This window comes from Aulonocara sp. 'chitande type north' Nkhata Bay, linkage group LG11 (assembly GCF_057382095.1).
Source record: "Aulonocara sp. 'chitande type north' Nkhata Bay isolate Kocher_YH1m ecotype deep benthic linkage group LG11, A_spYH_male_GT1.1, whole genome shotgun sequence".
Taxonomy (NCBI): domain Eukaryota; kingdom Metazoa; phylum Chordata; class Actinopteri; order Cichliformes; family Cichlidae; genus Aulonocara; species Aulonocara sp. 'chitande type north' Nkhata Bay.
Window position 1 is genome coordinate 3,760,850 of NC_141354.1, and position 16,964 is coordinate 3,777,813.

The 16,964-nt window shown below is 42.6% G+C and overlaps 1 protein-coding gene across 1 annotated transcript; it reads right to left on the minus strand.

Moving 5' to 3' along the window:
• Positions 1-2,025: 2,025 nt before the first annotated feature.
• LOC147318348 (uncharacterized) lies at positions 2,026-14,600 on the minus strand. Its single transcript, XM_086310267.1, has 3 exons — positions 14,330-14,600; positions 13,415-13,693; positions 2,026-3,337 (listed from the first exon to the last, which is right to left on the minus strand). The coding sequence occupies exons 1-3, from the start codon at positions 14,499-14,501 to the stop codon at positions 2,133-2,135; spliced, it is 1,656 nt and encodes a 551-aa protein (XP_086166393.1). The 5' UTR covers positions 14,502-14,600; the 3' UTR covers positions 2,026-2,132.
• Positions 14,601-16,964: the final 2,364 nt, after the last annotated feature.

Genomic DNA, 16,964 nt, shown 5'->3' on the forward strand with positions numbered 1-16,964 from the left:
ATTATTTAGTAAATATTGATATCTATGACTAGCTAGTTTATTGTGATGGTGCTTTGTTTTCTCTATTATTATGTTGCTCTTTGTTGTTTGCTGTCTCCTCTGTTTGTTTGTTTTTTTTTCTCCATACAGGTGACCCAGGAGTTCTTTTTTTTTTTCTCTCTCTTCCCCCCCCTTCTCACCGTCTCTTCTCCCCTTTGGTTTTCTTTCTTTCTCTCCCCCTCTTTCTCTCATTCATTCCCCCTGTCCTATTTATTAAAAAAAAAAAAAAAAAAAAAAAAAAAAAAAAAAAATGACAAAGGATGAACTGAAGCTCTGCCATCACGTAATGTCGCATACTGCTGTTTCTGATGTCATTTAGAAAAAAAAAAAAAAAAAAAAAAGGAAGACCCAGCCTCGTTTCATCTTCAAAGTTCTCACTGATGGAAGGAGGTTTTGGCTCAAAATCTCACGATACATGGCCCCATTCATTCTGTCCTTAACACGGATCAGTCGTCCTGTCCCCTTGGCAGAAAAACAGCCCCATAGCATGATGTTTCCACCCCCATGCTTCACAGTAGGATTCCCTGCCGTTGTAGTGTGTTACTGATGGTGACCTTTGTTACTTTGGTCCCAGCTCTCTGCAGGTCATTCACCAGGTCCCCCCGTGTGGTTCTGGGATCTTTGCTCACCGTTCTCATGATCATTTTGACCCCACGGGATGAGATCTTGCGTGGAGCCCCAGATCGAGGGAGATTATCAGTGGTCTTGTATGTCTTCCATTTTCTGATGATTGCTCCCACAGTTGATTTTTTCACACCAAGCTGCTTGCCTATTGTAGATTCACTCTTCCCAGTCTGGTGCAGGTCTACAATACTTTTCCTGGTGTCCTTCGAAAGCTCTTTGGTCTTGGCCATGGCGGAGTTTGGAGTCTGACTGTTTGAGGCTGTGGACAGGTGTCTTTTATACAGATGATGAGTTCAAACAGGTGCCATTCATACAGGTAACGAGTGGGGGACAGAAAAGCTTCTTACAGAAGACGTTACAGGTCTGTGAGAGCCAGAGATTTTCCTTGTTTGAGGTGACCAAATACTTATTTTCCACCCTGATTTACGAATAAATTCTTTACAAATCCTACCATGTGGATTCATGGATTTTTTTTTCACATTCTGTCTCTCACAGTTGAAGTGTACCTCTGGTGCAAATTACTGACCTCTGTCATCATTTTAGGTGGGGGAACTTGCACAATCGGTGGCTGACTAAATACTTTTTTGCCCCACTGTACCTTGTCTCTTCCTTCGGGTATAACAGGATAAGAGTTTAGAAAAGTGTGAAGTAGGAAATTTCAGAATTTGAAAAAAAAAAAAAAAAAAAAAATGCAGCAGAGCTCCGAAACATGTGGCTTACAGCTACACCGTCTAAGCCAGAAGTCTAATTTAATTGTTACACCTGGTAGAGAAGCCACACTGATCATTTTATTAAAGATGAAAAATTTAGACATTTTGTAACTCTCAGTGATGCGCAGTGTTCGTTTGACTTTGGGACCTGAAGCGGAGTTTAGGACCCAGATTACTCCGCGAGGCTCCTGACTACGGTAGCCATAATGATCCAAATATCCATCAAGCGGTGCGGCTTCGTAGCTTACCAAAGTCGTACTAAAACATTTTTTGACAGATTTTTGAGCACCGTATACCACATAAAATCCGTTTGAGGTCAGTAAGCACAAACAGAATTCATACATAAGGTGCACTGGATTATAAAGCGCACTGTCGATTTTTAAGAAAATTAAAAGATTTTAAGTGTGTCTTATACTTCAAAATATATGGTACATAAGGTTACAGATTTTTAGGATCACCTCTAAAGGCTGAAAAGAAACCCCAAAACAAGTGGATAAAAATCAAAAAAATAAATGAATGCATGAGAAAAAAAAAACAAAAAAAAAAAACTGCTCTAAACAGACCATTACAGACTGAAGCAGGCAGAAAGGGCCAGAGGGATTCTCAGCTTCAACTTCAAAGTCTCACATAAAACACTGACCACAAACAGGAATACAGCATAAAAGACATTTATTTCTGGAAAACAACAACCTGTGAGAGTTCTCATGCAGTCTATCAAATTCCTACTCACACTGAAACATTTTACGAGCCTCTGGCTTTTCACCTGTGAGTTTTCTTGTGATGCATCAATATACTTTTTCGACTGAAACTTTTCCCACATGTTTCACAGGGATATGGCCTCTCACCTGTGTGGGTTCTCCTGTGAATATACAAATGGCTGCTTCGACTGAAACTTTTCCCACATATATCACAGGGATATGGCCTCTCACCTGTGTGGGTTCTCATGTGAATATACAAAGTACTGCTTCGACTGAAACTTTTCCCACATATATCACAGGGATATGGCCTCTCACCTGTGTGGGTTCTCCTGTGAATATACAAATTACTGCTTCGACTGAAACTTTTCCCACATGTATCACAGGGATATGGCCTCTCACCTGTGTGGGTTCTCCTGTGATTATACAAATTACTGCTTCGACTGAAACTTTTCCCACACGTATCACAGGGATATGGCCTCTCACCTGTGTGGGTTCTCCTGTGAATATACAAACGACTGCTTTGAGTAAAACATTTCCCACATGTATCACAGGGATATGGCTTCTCACCTGTGTGGATTCTCATGTGATCATACAAATTACTGCTTCGACTGAAACTTTTCCCACACGTATCACAGGGATATGGCCTCTCACCTGTGTGGGTTCTCATGTGAATATACAGAGTACCGCTTCGACTGAAACTTTTCCCACATGTATCACAGGGATATGGCCTCTCACCAGTGTGAATTGCAAGGTGATGTTTCCATGTACTTCTAGCTCTGAAACTTTTCCCACATGTATCACAAGGATACGGTTTCACATCAATGTGGGGTTTCTTTCTTTGGGCCTGATTCTTGATGGATTTTTGGCAAACATCAGACACAGTCCGGCTCTCCACATCATTGTGACTTCTGTCTCGCTTCTGTCTCTTCTTTGACACTGAGGTCACAGTTTCGCTTAGCCCTGACTCTTCACACTTGCTGGATTCTTCATCTGTGCTTTCACTTTGAGGAGAGTCATCACAGAGGAGCTGCTCCCCATCTCCTCCTGGTTCACTGTGCTCTCCTTCCTCAGTCACCATAAAGGTATCAGGCTCCTCCTTCAGTCCCAGCTGCTCTCCTTCCTGACTGCTGCACAGTTCCTCCTGTTCCTCTTTAATTTGTGGAGGTTCTGGGTCCTTCTGCTCCACACTGGAGCTCCTCTCCTGGTCACAGAGCTGCTGCTCAGGGAGAACCTCCTGTTCCTCATAGATATGCTGCTGTGGGACGTCTACAGGGACAGAAGAAAAAAGTTACTGATGCAACCACAGAAACATTAACAGGACTTTACAGCATGACTGCATCACTCATGTATGTGGACTGACACCCGAGTTCACCTGTTTTGTGGTTTGAAAGCCACAGAGTTTAGAGAAAATGGGTCTCAATTGTTCCCATACTACTGACACATACGGGATCACTGAGGGTAACAAATTTCCCACGTGTGGGACTAATAAAGGTTATCTTATCTTATCTTTCTCTTTTGCTCTTCTCCAGCTTTGACAAAAGTCCAGCTGGGATAACCACATTTACTCAGGGCCTTCTTGATTAGGGATGGGTATCATTTAGGTTTTATCCGATACCGGTGCCAAATCGGTACTTTTGAAACTGTGCTGGTGCTTAAATGGTGCTCAAACCGGTGCTTAAAGAATGGAGAACACAAAATTGGTCCAAAAACCTCTCATGTTCAGCTGTTTTTTTGTAAAAAGATAACAATGTTAGCCTTTTCTGCAGCTATAGGGCATATATGGTATCACTCTTGGATGGAAGCAGTGCTTAAACAGTGGAAAAAAAACAAAACAAAACCATAAACCTTGTCCAAAACCTCTCATGTTTAACTGTTTTCCACTTTTTCTTTGGTCATTTTAGCCTTTTTGGCCAGGGTGAAGGGAGTATCTGCCATCAAACAAGAAGACAGCCGCATGTAGCTATGATGATGTTTGCTAGTTCACCTTACATGCATTAATGTAATAACGTGGTTAGCCTACTCAACGTAAATTACACACGAACAACATTAAGCTACTCACGCAGAGAAGAACGGCTGCTGCTGCATCATCATCCTCATCATTTCTGCTACACTGGCAGGGCTAGGGGCCAGGACTCTCCTCTTTGGGTTCTTGAGGGATGTTGCTAACTCTGGGTCCGACAACAGGCACCACACCCGCAGTAGATGTGCACTGCGTGAGGTTTCGCAGTAAGCTATCAAATACGGCGCATTTCTGGGCTTTTAAAAAAAACGCTATGCGTCGCCAGGTGTTTCATCAGATTTGAGGTGTTACCTCCTTTGACAGTATCACAGTATCAGCTTAAAGCACTTGTTGCGGCTGAGTTTGCATATTTTGCTGTGAAGTACAGCCAGACTTTGACCGCTTCGCCTTGAGCATTTTTAATCTGTAGCTCTGCTCTAAAAGAACGTACGTACCTGGACCCGCCTACTATCCTTGCTAAAGTTAAATGATTGGCTAGAATCCAAAGTGTGTGACAATTCAGGAAAAAAAAAAAAAAAAAAGCATATGGCCACAATGGCACCGGATACCGGTACCCATCCCTATTCCTGATGTGCTGTTTTTCCGCTTCCCTGGCTGCTGGGTCAGTGGGGATGGTGTTCGCTCTGTGGTGTAGCATCCTAATGACACCCAGTTTGTGTTCCAGTGGATGATGAGAGTCAAACCTTAGATACTGATCTGTATGCGTAGGTTTCTGGTACACATCAGCTTTTAGATGTCCCCCATTACTGATGGAAATCTCACACTCAAAGAAGGCTAACCTGCCACTTTTCATATCCTCGCTGGTGAATTTGATGTGTCGGTCCACCGAGTTAATGTGATCCGTGAATTGTGGTATGTCCTGAGATTTGATTTTCACCCAGGTGTCACCTTCGACTGGCACAAACAATTATTCTGATAGTCGATTAGTCAATGATTAATTTTGCGATTAGTCGACTAATCAGATCATCATCCATTGGACGTAAAACGTATTGCACCAGCAGCGTCTGCTCTTATATAACTATCATTAGCTTACAGCTTTAAGTGTTTAAGGTATGTGCTAACTAAAAATGAAGACAAGATGATAGTTTATTAAACGTTTAATGACCTTTGCAGTTTGTCCTGGTGGAGTTTAATAAACTCAGCCATCTGCTCCTTGCTATCTAAAATATAACACGACACTGGAGTAAATTCTCGACCATCTCACACTTCTGTTTAATCAGTTTTCAGCTTGACGTTTATTCAGCTGTGTGAAAAGTAGAGATGGACCGATCCGATATTACGTATCTGTATCGGTCCGATACTGACCTAAATTACTGGATCGGATATCGGAGAAAAATAAAAAATGTAATCCGATCCATTAAATATCTCGAAAGCACCTCACAAAACTTGCAACACGCCGTAACTCACCTCAGAACGTTAGCACGTCGGAGCAGTATGCATCACGTGATAGAGCGGCTGTGGCATGCGGGACCTGTCGGTGGTCTGGATAGCATTTGGAGCTTCGCCACCAAACCGACATTTCATCTCCAACAAAGTTATCACAGAGAGAAGTAAAGCAAGTGTGTAAGTCCATCTCTGAATGTTTGTAAAGCATTCCAGCGTTAAGCTTAACAACCGATATATGGAGCGACTGCCTCTTCTTGCTGCTACTTCAATCATGAAACTGCTTAATGATCAGCTGATCGGCTTTTCTGTCGGGAGTCCGTCTCTCTTGTTTGTTTTTGGCCCACTTTGCACCAGAAAGAGGAAACCAGCGGCTGAACAACAGCAGCACGTTTAAGCTTGATCAGCTGTTGTTAGAATGTATTTAATATTACTTTCTACACCAGGATCTATTTCTACAGCTGACGGCTGTAACTGTGCAGGGGCGGATCTAGCAAAGTTTAGCCAGGGGGGCCGATAGGGCATTAACAGGGAAAAGGGGGCACAAAGACATACTTTTCTTTCTTACTCTCATTTAAAATGTCTAGCTTTTAATAAATAATTATCTGAATCTTACACCAAAGTTTTAATCTGATGTAAAATGTATAGAAGTCCATTACTGTATATAGTAACTGTTAAGTCTAATATACCCTAGTAAGCTATAGTACTTTTTCCTTTGGGAAGGCACCATCTGTGCAGTCTGCAATTCTGTTGAAGAAAGATGTTGAATCTATTTAATATTTCTTGAAAAATAATTGATTTCTGTGCATTGTTTTTCACACTGCATCAAATTAAGGTTGATTACATCGATTAAGCATCATGAGGAGCGTGAGGGGTGGTTCCCTATTTTTTATTTATTTATTTTTGTTGCTGGGAGTTGGAACCCTATTAGTTAGGTTGCTTAATATTTATGCTAAGTACTCTTTAAAATACCAGAATAGGGAGGATGGTGTAGGTTTAAGTTTATTAGATTGATCAGTATTTCGGAACTATGAAATATATATATTTTTTTTTGCATACAGGTATAACAGAATAGCTTTAGTGTTGTTGTTGTTTTAAACTTGAGTATGAACTTATACAAAATGCAGCAAGATATTTAAAAAAAACAGTTTTGTTGATTAAAAAACACTATATCGGATTCATATCGGTATCGGCAGATATCCAAATTTATGATATCAGTATCGGACATAAAAAAGTGGTATCGTGCCATCTCTAGTAAAAAGTAGAGATGGCACGATACCACTTTTATGCTCAACCTCAGGTCGAAACCGGGCAAATCCGGAGAAAATCACCCTCCGCTCAGCGATCATGCTGTAGCGGTTATGGCGGAGGCCCAGTCGTCCCCACTTCTCGGCCAAATGGACGTCGACAAATTGGTGGAGATGGTATCGGCGCAGCTGCAGAAGGCTGTGGAGGCCTCCTTTGAGAAGAAGATTGATCCGGTTCTGAAAAGACTGGAAACATGCGCAGCTAACATCTCTGCATTGGATGTTAAAATGAAGGAGGCAGAGGTGCGTATATCAACGCAGGAAGATGTTACAGCGGGATATGGCGCCAAGATTTCTGAAGTGGAGCTTAAGCTGGAGGCCGCTTTGGATAAGATTGATGACTTGGAGAACAGGAGCCGACGGTGTAACATACGTGTTATTGGGCTACCCGAAGGCAGTGAAGGTACCAACCCTGTGTCTTTTTTCAAAACGTGGTTACCGGAGTTGGTGGCTGTGAGTTTCAAGGGCGGCGCTGTTAAAATCGATCGCTGCCACCGGGTGCTTGCACGCCTCCCTTCCAGTGCCCAGCGGCCCCGCGCGGTCATCATAAAGCTCCACAACTTCCAGGATAAAGCACGGATCATGCAAATGGCTACGAGGAAGCAGTCCTTATTTCATAACGGCATTCCTATTATGATATTCGAGGACTTCTCCGCCGCTGTTCTGAAGAAACGCCAGGGATTCTACCACGTCAAACAACGCCTCAGGGAGATGGGTGTCCCCTTCGCCATGATGTACCCGGCTGTCCTTAGGATCAAGATCGATGGCCAGGAGAAATCTTTTAGAACTCCAGAAGCAGCCTCAGCTTACCTGGATAACGTGCCTCAAGGGGCGGGACCGCGCTCATCCTCAGTGGCTCCAGCGGACTGTTGATCTGTGCTCCTGTCCCATACGTGAGGCATTCGCCAATCCCTCGTCTCCTCCTTTCTTTTTACTTTTTTATTTATTTATTTATTTTTTATTATTGTTATTTTTTTTCTGTTTGGTTTCTTTTTTTCTTTTCGGGTCTGTGCGGAGATAATAACCCCATACACATAGACTATTTTATTTAGCCATTTATAATCCGAATCCTTGTTTTAGCTGCGGGCGGGCAGCTGTTTCACGTTACTGATTAAGAAAAGACTCGTACTCTGGTCCAGCATCGTTCTATGTCCAAGTTGGAAAGTTTGCTTGCGCCCCCTGCTGGGCGTTGGAGACCTTTGTCTGACCTCCATACTCACTGGTTTCTTGACGGTTCTGTTTCTTGTAAATAGTTTTTTGTTAATTGTTAGCAAAGCAGGACGTTTGTTTTTCTATGTGTATTTTACTTGCCACTGGTGTTGTAGAGCAGTGTTTGGGAGCCCTACATATCAGCTATGCTTTGGTCACCTGAGCGTGGTTCCATGCTTATTTAAAATGTTGTATGATAAGTGATAATTCAATGTTAAATGTTTGTTCCTGGAATGTAGGAGGTATACATAACCCTGTTAAACGGAAAAAAATATTGAGTTTTCTTAAGAGGGAGAATGTACATGTTGCCTTGTTGCAAGAAACTCACCTGTCTCCTCAGGAGCATCTAAAACTGAAACGTGATTGGGTCGGTCAAGTTTTTAGTTCCTCCTTTACGAGTAAGAGTCGCGGTGCAGCTATTTTAATACATAAACACCTACTGCTGACAGTTGACCAAACAATTTGTGATAAGTCTGGTAGATATGTTTCCTTAAAGGGCACCCTAGGTGGTCAGGCGGTGTCATTTCTGAATATTTACTTTCCACCAGTACAGTCTAACGACTTTATTGCTCATACTTTCTCTTCCTTTTCTGATTGGGTTTGTGATAATTCTGTGATAGCCGGTGATTTTAATTGTTATTTTTCTACAACTAAGGACAGATCCCCTCCTAAACAAATTCAAATGTCTACAAGGGCCAAAGCACTTTTAGATACTTGTAACGAACTTGATCTGGTTGATACCTGGCGGACTCTTCATCCTAACGATAAAGAATTTACTTTTTTTTCCGGGTGTTCATAGAACAAGTAGTAGAATCGATCGTTTTCACCCCCAAACGATCACTGGGAAACATTTTGGGATGTACAATAGGCGATATTATTATATCAGATCATGCGCCGGTCTTTGTTCAGCTAAGTGATCTAAATCCTGTCCCTCGGTCTCATACCTGGAGATTTAACAATTTTTTGATTCACGACCCAAAATTCGAAATATTTTTAAATGATCAGCTTGAACATTTTTTAAAGGTTAATGCAACCCCTGAAGTTTCTCCAGGCCTGCTTTGGGACACCCTGAAGGCTTACACCCGTGGACTGATTATATCATATTCAGCAGGCCTGAAGTGGAAAAATCAGATGGAACAACGGAAATTGGAACTGGAATTGCACAAACTGCAGGCTAAACATAATGAATCACCATCAGAGCAATTAAGGAATGAAATTCAGGTGGTTAAAACAGCTTTGGAGGCACTATTAACAAGAAAGGCTGAGAAATCTCTTTTCTTCATGGCAGAGGTTGTATGAGTTTGCTAATAAACCTAACCGCTATCTGGCCAATCTTCTTCATAATAAGGGTGCTGGTTGTAATATCCCATGTGTTAGAGACTCATCTGGTTTACCTAAATATGACAATGTAATTATTAATGATACTTTTAAAACTTTTTATAAGCAGTTATATACCTCCCAGTTTAAATCAACATTGGAACAAGGTATGCATCACTTCTTCTTAGGACTAAATTTACCTAAAGTTACTGAAATCCAAAGGGATGATTTATGTAAGCCTATAACGCAAAGTGAAATTTTGAAAGTTATTCAGATGCTTCCAAATAACAAAGCCCCGGGTCCAGACGGGTTCACAGGGGAATTTTTTAAGAAATTTAGTAAGTTTAGTCTGACTTCCCCACTGCATAAGATGCTTCTGTCCTCTTTTGAGGCAGGCACTCTCCCCCCCTCCTTAATGGAGGCTAATATTTCGCTAATTCTGAAGAAGGGGAAACCTCCAGAAGAATGCGCCTCCTATAGGCCTATATCTGTTTTAAATCTTGATTTGAAGATACTTGCTAAGGTCCTAGCTATACGTCTTGAGCCAATACTACCTTCGATCGTTAAGAATGATCAAACTGGTTTTATACGGGGGCGGTATTCCACACATAGCGTGAGGCGCCTACTTAACATTATTCAGCACTCATCTTTGTTTAACCCTGAGGCTCTAGTCATCTCACTTGATGCTGAAAAGGCCTTTGACCGTCTGGAATGGCCGTTTCTTCTTTTCACACTTCAAGAATTTGGTTTAGGTGACAACTTCGTTAAATGGATTCAGATCCTTTATACTTCCCCTCTTTCGGCAGTGATTACCAATGGTTATAGGTCGGACAATTTCAGTATTGAACATGGCAGTCGACAGGGCTGTCCGCTGAGCCCTTTGTTATTCGCCCTGGCTATGGAACCCCTTGCCACAGCCATTAGGAAGGATGCTGCTATTGAAGGACTCTGTTTGAACAATTCTCAACATAAGATTTCACTTTATGCAGATGACGTCTTAATTTTTCTAAATTCTCCTGCTCACTCAAATTCCTAGATTAGTTGCGTTAATTTCCCAATACGGCTCCTTCTCAGGCTACAAGATCAATTTTTCTAAAAGTGAGGCTATGCCCCTCTCTGTTCTAAATGAGGTTGATCCAAACATTTCTCAGCCTTTTCGTTGGTCTCCCTCCGGTTTCACTTATTTAGGGGTAAAGATTTCACCGAATCTAAAAGAAATGTATAGTCTGAACTACACCCCTTTAATTCAGACCATCAATCGCGATTTGGGTAGGTGGTGCAGCCTCCCTCTGTCTCTCTTAGGTCGTATTCATCTGGTCAAGATGAATATCCTCCCTCGCCTCTTGTATTTATTCCAGATGTTACCGCTTGCTCTGTCAAAAAGGTTTTGTCAAAATTAAATGGTTCAATTATTTCTTTTATATGGCGTAAGAAAAGACCTAGGCTGAGATACAGTTTTCTGTGTTTGCCGGTTCAGAAAGGCGGTCTTGCCGCTCCCTCCTTCCCACTGGAATTCATTATTATCAGGAAGTCCTAAAAACTCCCTGAAAAGCCTTCAGCTGATCCAAAATGCTGCAGCAAGAGTCCTGACAGGGACTAGAAAGAGAGAGCAGATTTCTCCTGTTTTGGCTTCCTGTTAAATCCAGGAATCAAAATCCTGCTCCTCACATACAAGGTCTCAAATAATCAGGCCCCATCTTATCTTAATGACCTTGTAGTACCATATCACCCTATTAGAGCACTTCGCTCTCGCTCTGCAGGCCTACTTGTTGTTCCTAGAGTATTTAAAAGTAGAATGGGAGGCAGAGCCTTCAGTTTTCAGGCCCCTCTTCTGTGGAACCAGCTTCCAGTTTGGATTCAGGAGACAGACACTATCTCTACTTTCAAGATTAGGCTTCAAACTTTCCTTTTTGCTAAAGCATACAGTGGGGCAAAAAAAGTATTTAGTCAGCCACCGATTGTGCAAGTTCCCCCACTTAAAATGATGACAGAGGTCAGTAATTTGCACCAGAGGTACACTTCAACTGTGAGAGACAGAATGTGAAAAAAAAAAAAAATCCATGAATCCACATGGTAGGATTTGTAAAGAATTTATTCGTAAATCAGGGTGGAAAATAAGTATTTGGTCACCTCAAACAAGGAAAATCTCTGGCTCTCACAGACCTGTAACGTCTTCTGTAAGAAGCTTTTCTGTCCCCCACTCGTTACCTGTATGAATGGCACCTGTTTGAACTCATCATCTGTATAAAAGACACCTGTCCACAGCCTCAAACAGTCAGACTCCAAACTCCGCCATGGCCAAGACCAAAGAGCTTTGGAAGGACACCAGGAAAAGTATTGTAGACCTGCACCAGACTGGGAAGAGTGAATCTACAATAGGCAAGCAGCTTGGTGTGAAAAAATCAACTGTGGGAGCAATCATCAGAAAATGGAAGACATACAAGACCACTGATAATCTCCCTCGATCTGGGGCTCCACGCAAGATCTCAGAACCACACGGGGGGACCTGGTGAATGACCTGCAGAGAGCTGGGACCAAAGTAACAAAGGTCACCATCAGTAACACACTACAACGGCAGGGAATCAAATCCCGCAGTGCCAGACGTGTTCCGCTGCTGAAGCCAGTGCATGTCCAGGCCCGTCTGAAGTTTGCCAGAGAGCACATGGATGATACAGCAGAGGATTGGGAGAATGTCATGTGGTCAGATGAAACCAAAGTAGAACTTTTTGGTATAAACTCAACTCGTCGTGTTTGGAGGAAGAAGAATACTGAGTTGCATCCCAAGAACACCATACCTACTGTGAAGCATGGGGGTGGAAACATCATGCTATGGGGCTGTTTTTCTGCCAAGGGGACAGGACGACTGATCCGTGTTAAGGACAGAATGAATGGGGCCATGTATCGTGAGATTTTGAGCCAAAACCTCCTTCCATCAGTGAGAACTTTGAAGATGAAACCAGGCTGGGTCTTCCAACATGACAATGATCCAAAACACACCGCCCGGGCAACAAAGGAGTGGCTCCGTAAGAAGCATTTGAAAGTCCTGGAGTGGCCTAGCCAGTCTCCAGACCTCAACCCCATAGAAAATCTGTGGCGGGAGTTGAAAGTCCATGTTGCTCGGCGACAGCCCCAAAACATCACTGCTCTCGAGAAGATCTGCATGGAGGAATGGGCCAAAATACCAGCTACTGTGTGTGCAAACCTGGTAAAGACCTATAGTAAACGTTTGACCTCTGTTATTGCCAACAAAGGTTATGTTACAAAGTATTGAGTTGTATTTTTGTTATTGACCAAATACTTATTTTCCACCCTGATTTACCAATAAATTCTTTACAAATCCTACCATGTGGATTCATGGATTTTTTTTTCACATTCTGTCTCTCACAGTTGAAGTGTACCTCTGGTGCAAATTACTGACCTCTGTCATCATGTTAGGTGGGGGAACTTGCACAATCGGTGGCTGGCTAAATACTTTTTTGCCCCACTGTATAGTTAGGGCTGGACCAGGTGACCCTGAATCCTCCCTTAGTTATGCTGCAATAGACATAGGCTGCCGGGGATTCCCATGATGCATTGAGTTTTTCCTTTCCAGTCACCTTTCTCACTCACTATGTGTTAACAGACCTCTCTGCATTGAATCATATCTGTTATTAATCTCTGTCTCTCTTCCACAGCATGTCTTTATCCTGTCTTCCTTCTCTCACTCCAACCAATCACAGCAGATGGCCCCGCCCCTCCCTGAGCCTGGTTCTGCTGGAGGTTTCTTCCTTTTAAAAGGGAGTTTTTCCTTCCCACTGTCGCCAAAGTGCTGCTCATAGGGGGTCATATGATTGTTGGGTTTTTCTCTGCATCTACTGTATAATATAAAGCGCCTTGAGGAGTCTGTTGTTGTGATTTGGTGCTATATAAATAAAATTGAATTGAATTGGAAGTGTGAGAGGAAAACCCCAACCCTGCCTCAGTGCAGTGTCCTCGGGTGAGTTTAGAGCTGAATGCTTGTTTAAACAGAGACACATTCACCTTCTGTCCTCCAGAAACATCCCCGCAGCCTCAAAGTAAACGTACCACAGAGCTGTGATCAGGATCCTCCCTCAGAGTGACACTCACCTGTCCTGTGCAGCTTTATTTCTGGTTTCCAGGTGATATCTAGCAGTCTGCGCTGACGGTCGATCTCTTCCTCGTACTGCACAGGATCATTACGAACTTCAGGCTCCTCCTTCAGTCCCAGCTGCTCTCCCTCCTGACTGCTGCACAGTTCCTCCTGTTCCTCTTTAATCTGTGGAGCTTCTGGTTCCTCCTGGTCCACATTGAAGCTTCTTTCCTGGTTCCAGAGCTGCTGCTCAGGGAGAACCTCCTCCTCCTCACAGACCTGCTGCTGTGGGACGTCTGGAGAGACAGAAGAAAGACGTCACAACCACAGAAACATTAACAGGACTTTACAGCATGACTGCGTCGCCCATGTGTGTGAGAGTAAAGCCGTCCAATCAGCTGTAAGTCACTGATCTCAGATCTGCATTTATTCAGATAAAGACAAGACGTGTGGAAATGTGACCACAGGAACCGTGCACGTGCTGTGTATGACTTTAGCTTTTATGAACTGTGACAATCACCACAACGGGCCCGGGCGACCACTTTGACGTCACTGATGGAGAAATAAAAAAAGCCTTATTGTTATGACATTAACACTGAACTCTTTATAGCTCTGCAGAAGAAGAAAGGAAATCAAGGAAAAACCTTTTCAGGCTAGATTACTGAGTTTATGAGGTGCACCTGAACGCACCATCAAACACACGTTTCACCGCCAAACAAAAAGATTTTCAAACGATTCACAGGATTGAGTGATGGATCCAGGTCAGAGAAAAGCTCAAATCCAGGCTGATTTCAGCGCCTGTTGTTTGAATGCAGCGCAGCGCAGTCCTGTCCTCTGTTTGCTCTTTGTTAGCTCACATCTCCAAAAAGTCCTCACAATCAGAAACGTCCCGCAGAGCTGTGATCAGGATCCTCCCTCAGAGGGACACTCACCTGTCCTGTGCAGCTTGATTTGGGGTTTCCAGGTGATATCCAGCAGTCTGCGCTGACGGTCGATCTCTTCCTCGTACTGGACGATCGTTTTTTCAAACTCCAAGAATATTTGTTCAGCAGCAGCAGTTAGTCGCTCGTTGATGAACTCTCTCAGATACTGAACTGGAGGCATCGTTACTGCCTCGGCTCACACACAGCACAAAGCGAGCCTTCAAAAGTTCACGCTGGAACAACCAAACTGCCGGCTTTTAAAAATGTTTACTTCCGCTTCGTGTCCCGCTCTGAAGTTCCGGCAGGAGGAGGATGTGCAAATACTTTGTTCCGCCTGGAATAAACGTCCTTCTTTCTTTCTAAAAACCTATTTAAATGTACCAAACAGAGCCATAAACACATAAACAACGTGTTATAAATAATAAAGGAGAGAAAATGAAAAGAAAAGGCCTCATTCAGGTTTTTATCCATAATGAATCATATCCATTCTAGTACTGATCATTCATATACTCAACACCAAAAAGTCTGACGTGAATGAATACTAACACACGGCTTTATAATATTTTATTGCTTGATGTAGGTCTAGAATAAATGAGGAATTACACATGCTGTTCATTAAATGTGTTTGTGGCGTGCTCAGAGTCTTCATTGGTGGAAATCATTTGTAAAAAGTTCAAAACATAATGTCTAGATTTGAAAATGCAAACGCACAGCTCTTTGTGCCAAATTTAATGAGATATGATGATGATTAAAGCATGTCCTGTTATGGAAATGTGAAATAAATCCACACAGACACAAACAGGTTTGAGTTAGCTTCACTCAGGGCACAAAGAGCAGCACAGAGTGTGGCAACAAGCTGACAGTCGTGTGTAGAGATGGGTTTTGTGGAGGGTGTTTCTATTCCTGTGCAAAATGTGTATTCATGAGAGATTTTTGAAGTAGGTTTTGCTGTTGATAACACAATCAGGCATATAACATGGCGCAGACTGTCCAAGACAGCTACCCAGGAATTTTTTGTGCTGAATAAATGACAATATTTTGGTGAACGTCTTGTTTAGATATCTGGAAAAACTTCATCGGATCACAAGCAAAGACGTCCTGGGGACAAATTTGTGCCTGGCCTGCTGAAACTGTACCGGTCTAAGAAGGGAGCTCTTGGTGAGGAGATGGAAGACCTCCTGGATGAACTTGATGAACAGGTGAATGGCCTGCATTTGTATAGCGCTTTTCTAGTCCCTAAGGACCCCAAAGCGCTTCACACTACATTCAGTCATTCAAACATTCACACACTGGTGATGGCAGCTACATTGTAGCCACAGCTGCCCTGGGGCGCACTGACAGAGGCGAGGCTGCCGGACACTGGCGCCACCGGGCCCTCTGACCACCACCAGTAGGCAAACATGGGCAGTGGCGGTCCTAGCCCTGGGCGAACACTCCTTCTGCCCCCCCCCACCCACACACACACACACACACAAACACACACACACACACAAAACATATTACAGTTTTTTACAGCCACTAGGACACATTTCCCAATACTTAGGTCACTTTTGCAAAACTCTTCACACAATCCTCCTAACTGACCGTCAGCTTGGCAAAGCAGCTCATTTCACATTCAAAATGCACTACAACTACCAAAACACTTCATTCAGGTCTCAAATAAACTCATTCTTCCAGAACACTAGCAAAGGTTGACAGCCGACAAACACACTTTGTCACCCACAAAACAATGACCTAAAAAACACTAACAACATGTTACACAGTGTTTTCTTGTGTAAAACAAGGACACATCTCTGTTTATAATTTCAATATATGTTACTGGAATGAATCAGACATCATGCAGAATTCGTTAATATTTGTTTATGTATTTTTATTTTTTTGCACTAAGTAATCCCAAAATACAAGAATTTGTATACACACCATCCACTGATACACATACAATAGTAATGCTAATCTACTCGGTCTTCTCCATTTGGCCACAGGTTCTCATCCACATCACATCTTATGTCATCTAGGGCAACACACCTAGGAAAGAATCTTCTGGCTGCCAGAACTGAAGGAGTTGAAAAATTGAAGGAGTAACACCTGTGTAGATGTTCATCTACAATGAGAATCAGCTGTGGCTGGTTAAACTGCATTTTTAGATTTAAAATATGTTTCAATAAAATATTGTTGTTGAATTTTGCTGTCTTTTTAAGTTTTGCATTGTGTTATTGTTTTGGCCATAAGTTTAACAGTTTTGAAAACAGTATGTAAGCACATGCAAAATGTCCTGTACATACAAAGATTTTTGGCAGTTGTTGTGTCTGAGTGAGAAGATAATTCATGAAATTTGAGAGATGTAGTCATTGAATGCATTTTGTGCCAAAACAATGATAACTGGTCCTCAGTTTAGCCCACATAGACTTCTGTCGTGCTCACTGTGTGAGGAGTTTTGCCAACGTGACCTAAGTATTGAGACATGTGTCCTAGCGTCTGTAAAAAACTGTAACATAAAACTGTTGTCGGAACCATACTGAATTTCACCAGAGAGACACACACACACATATGAAGAGAGAGAGAGTGCACATAGTATGCAAACAGCCACCAAACATCCATCATGATTCATCATACAATGAGAACAGAACAACTCAACAACTGACAA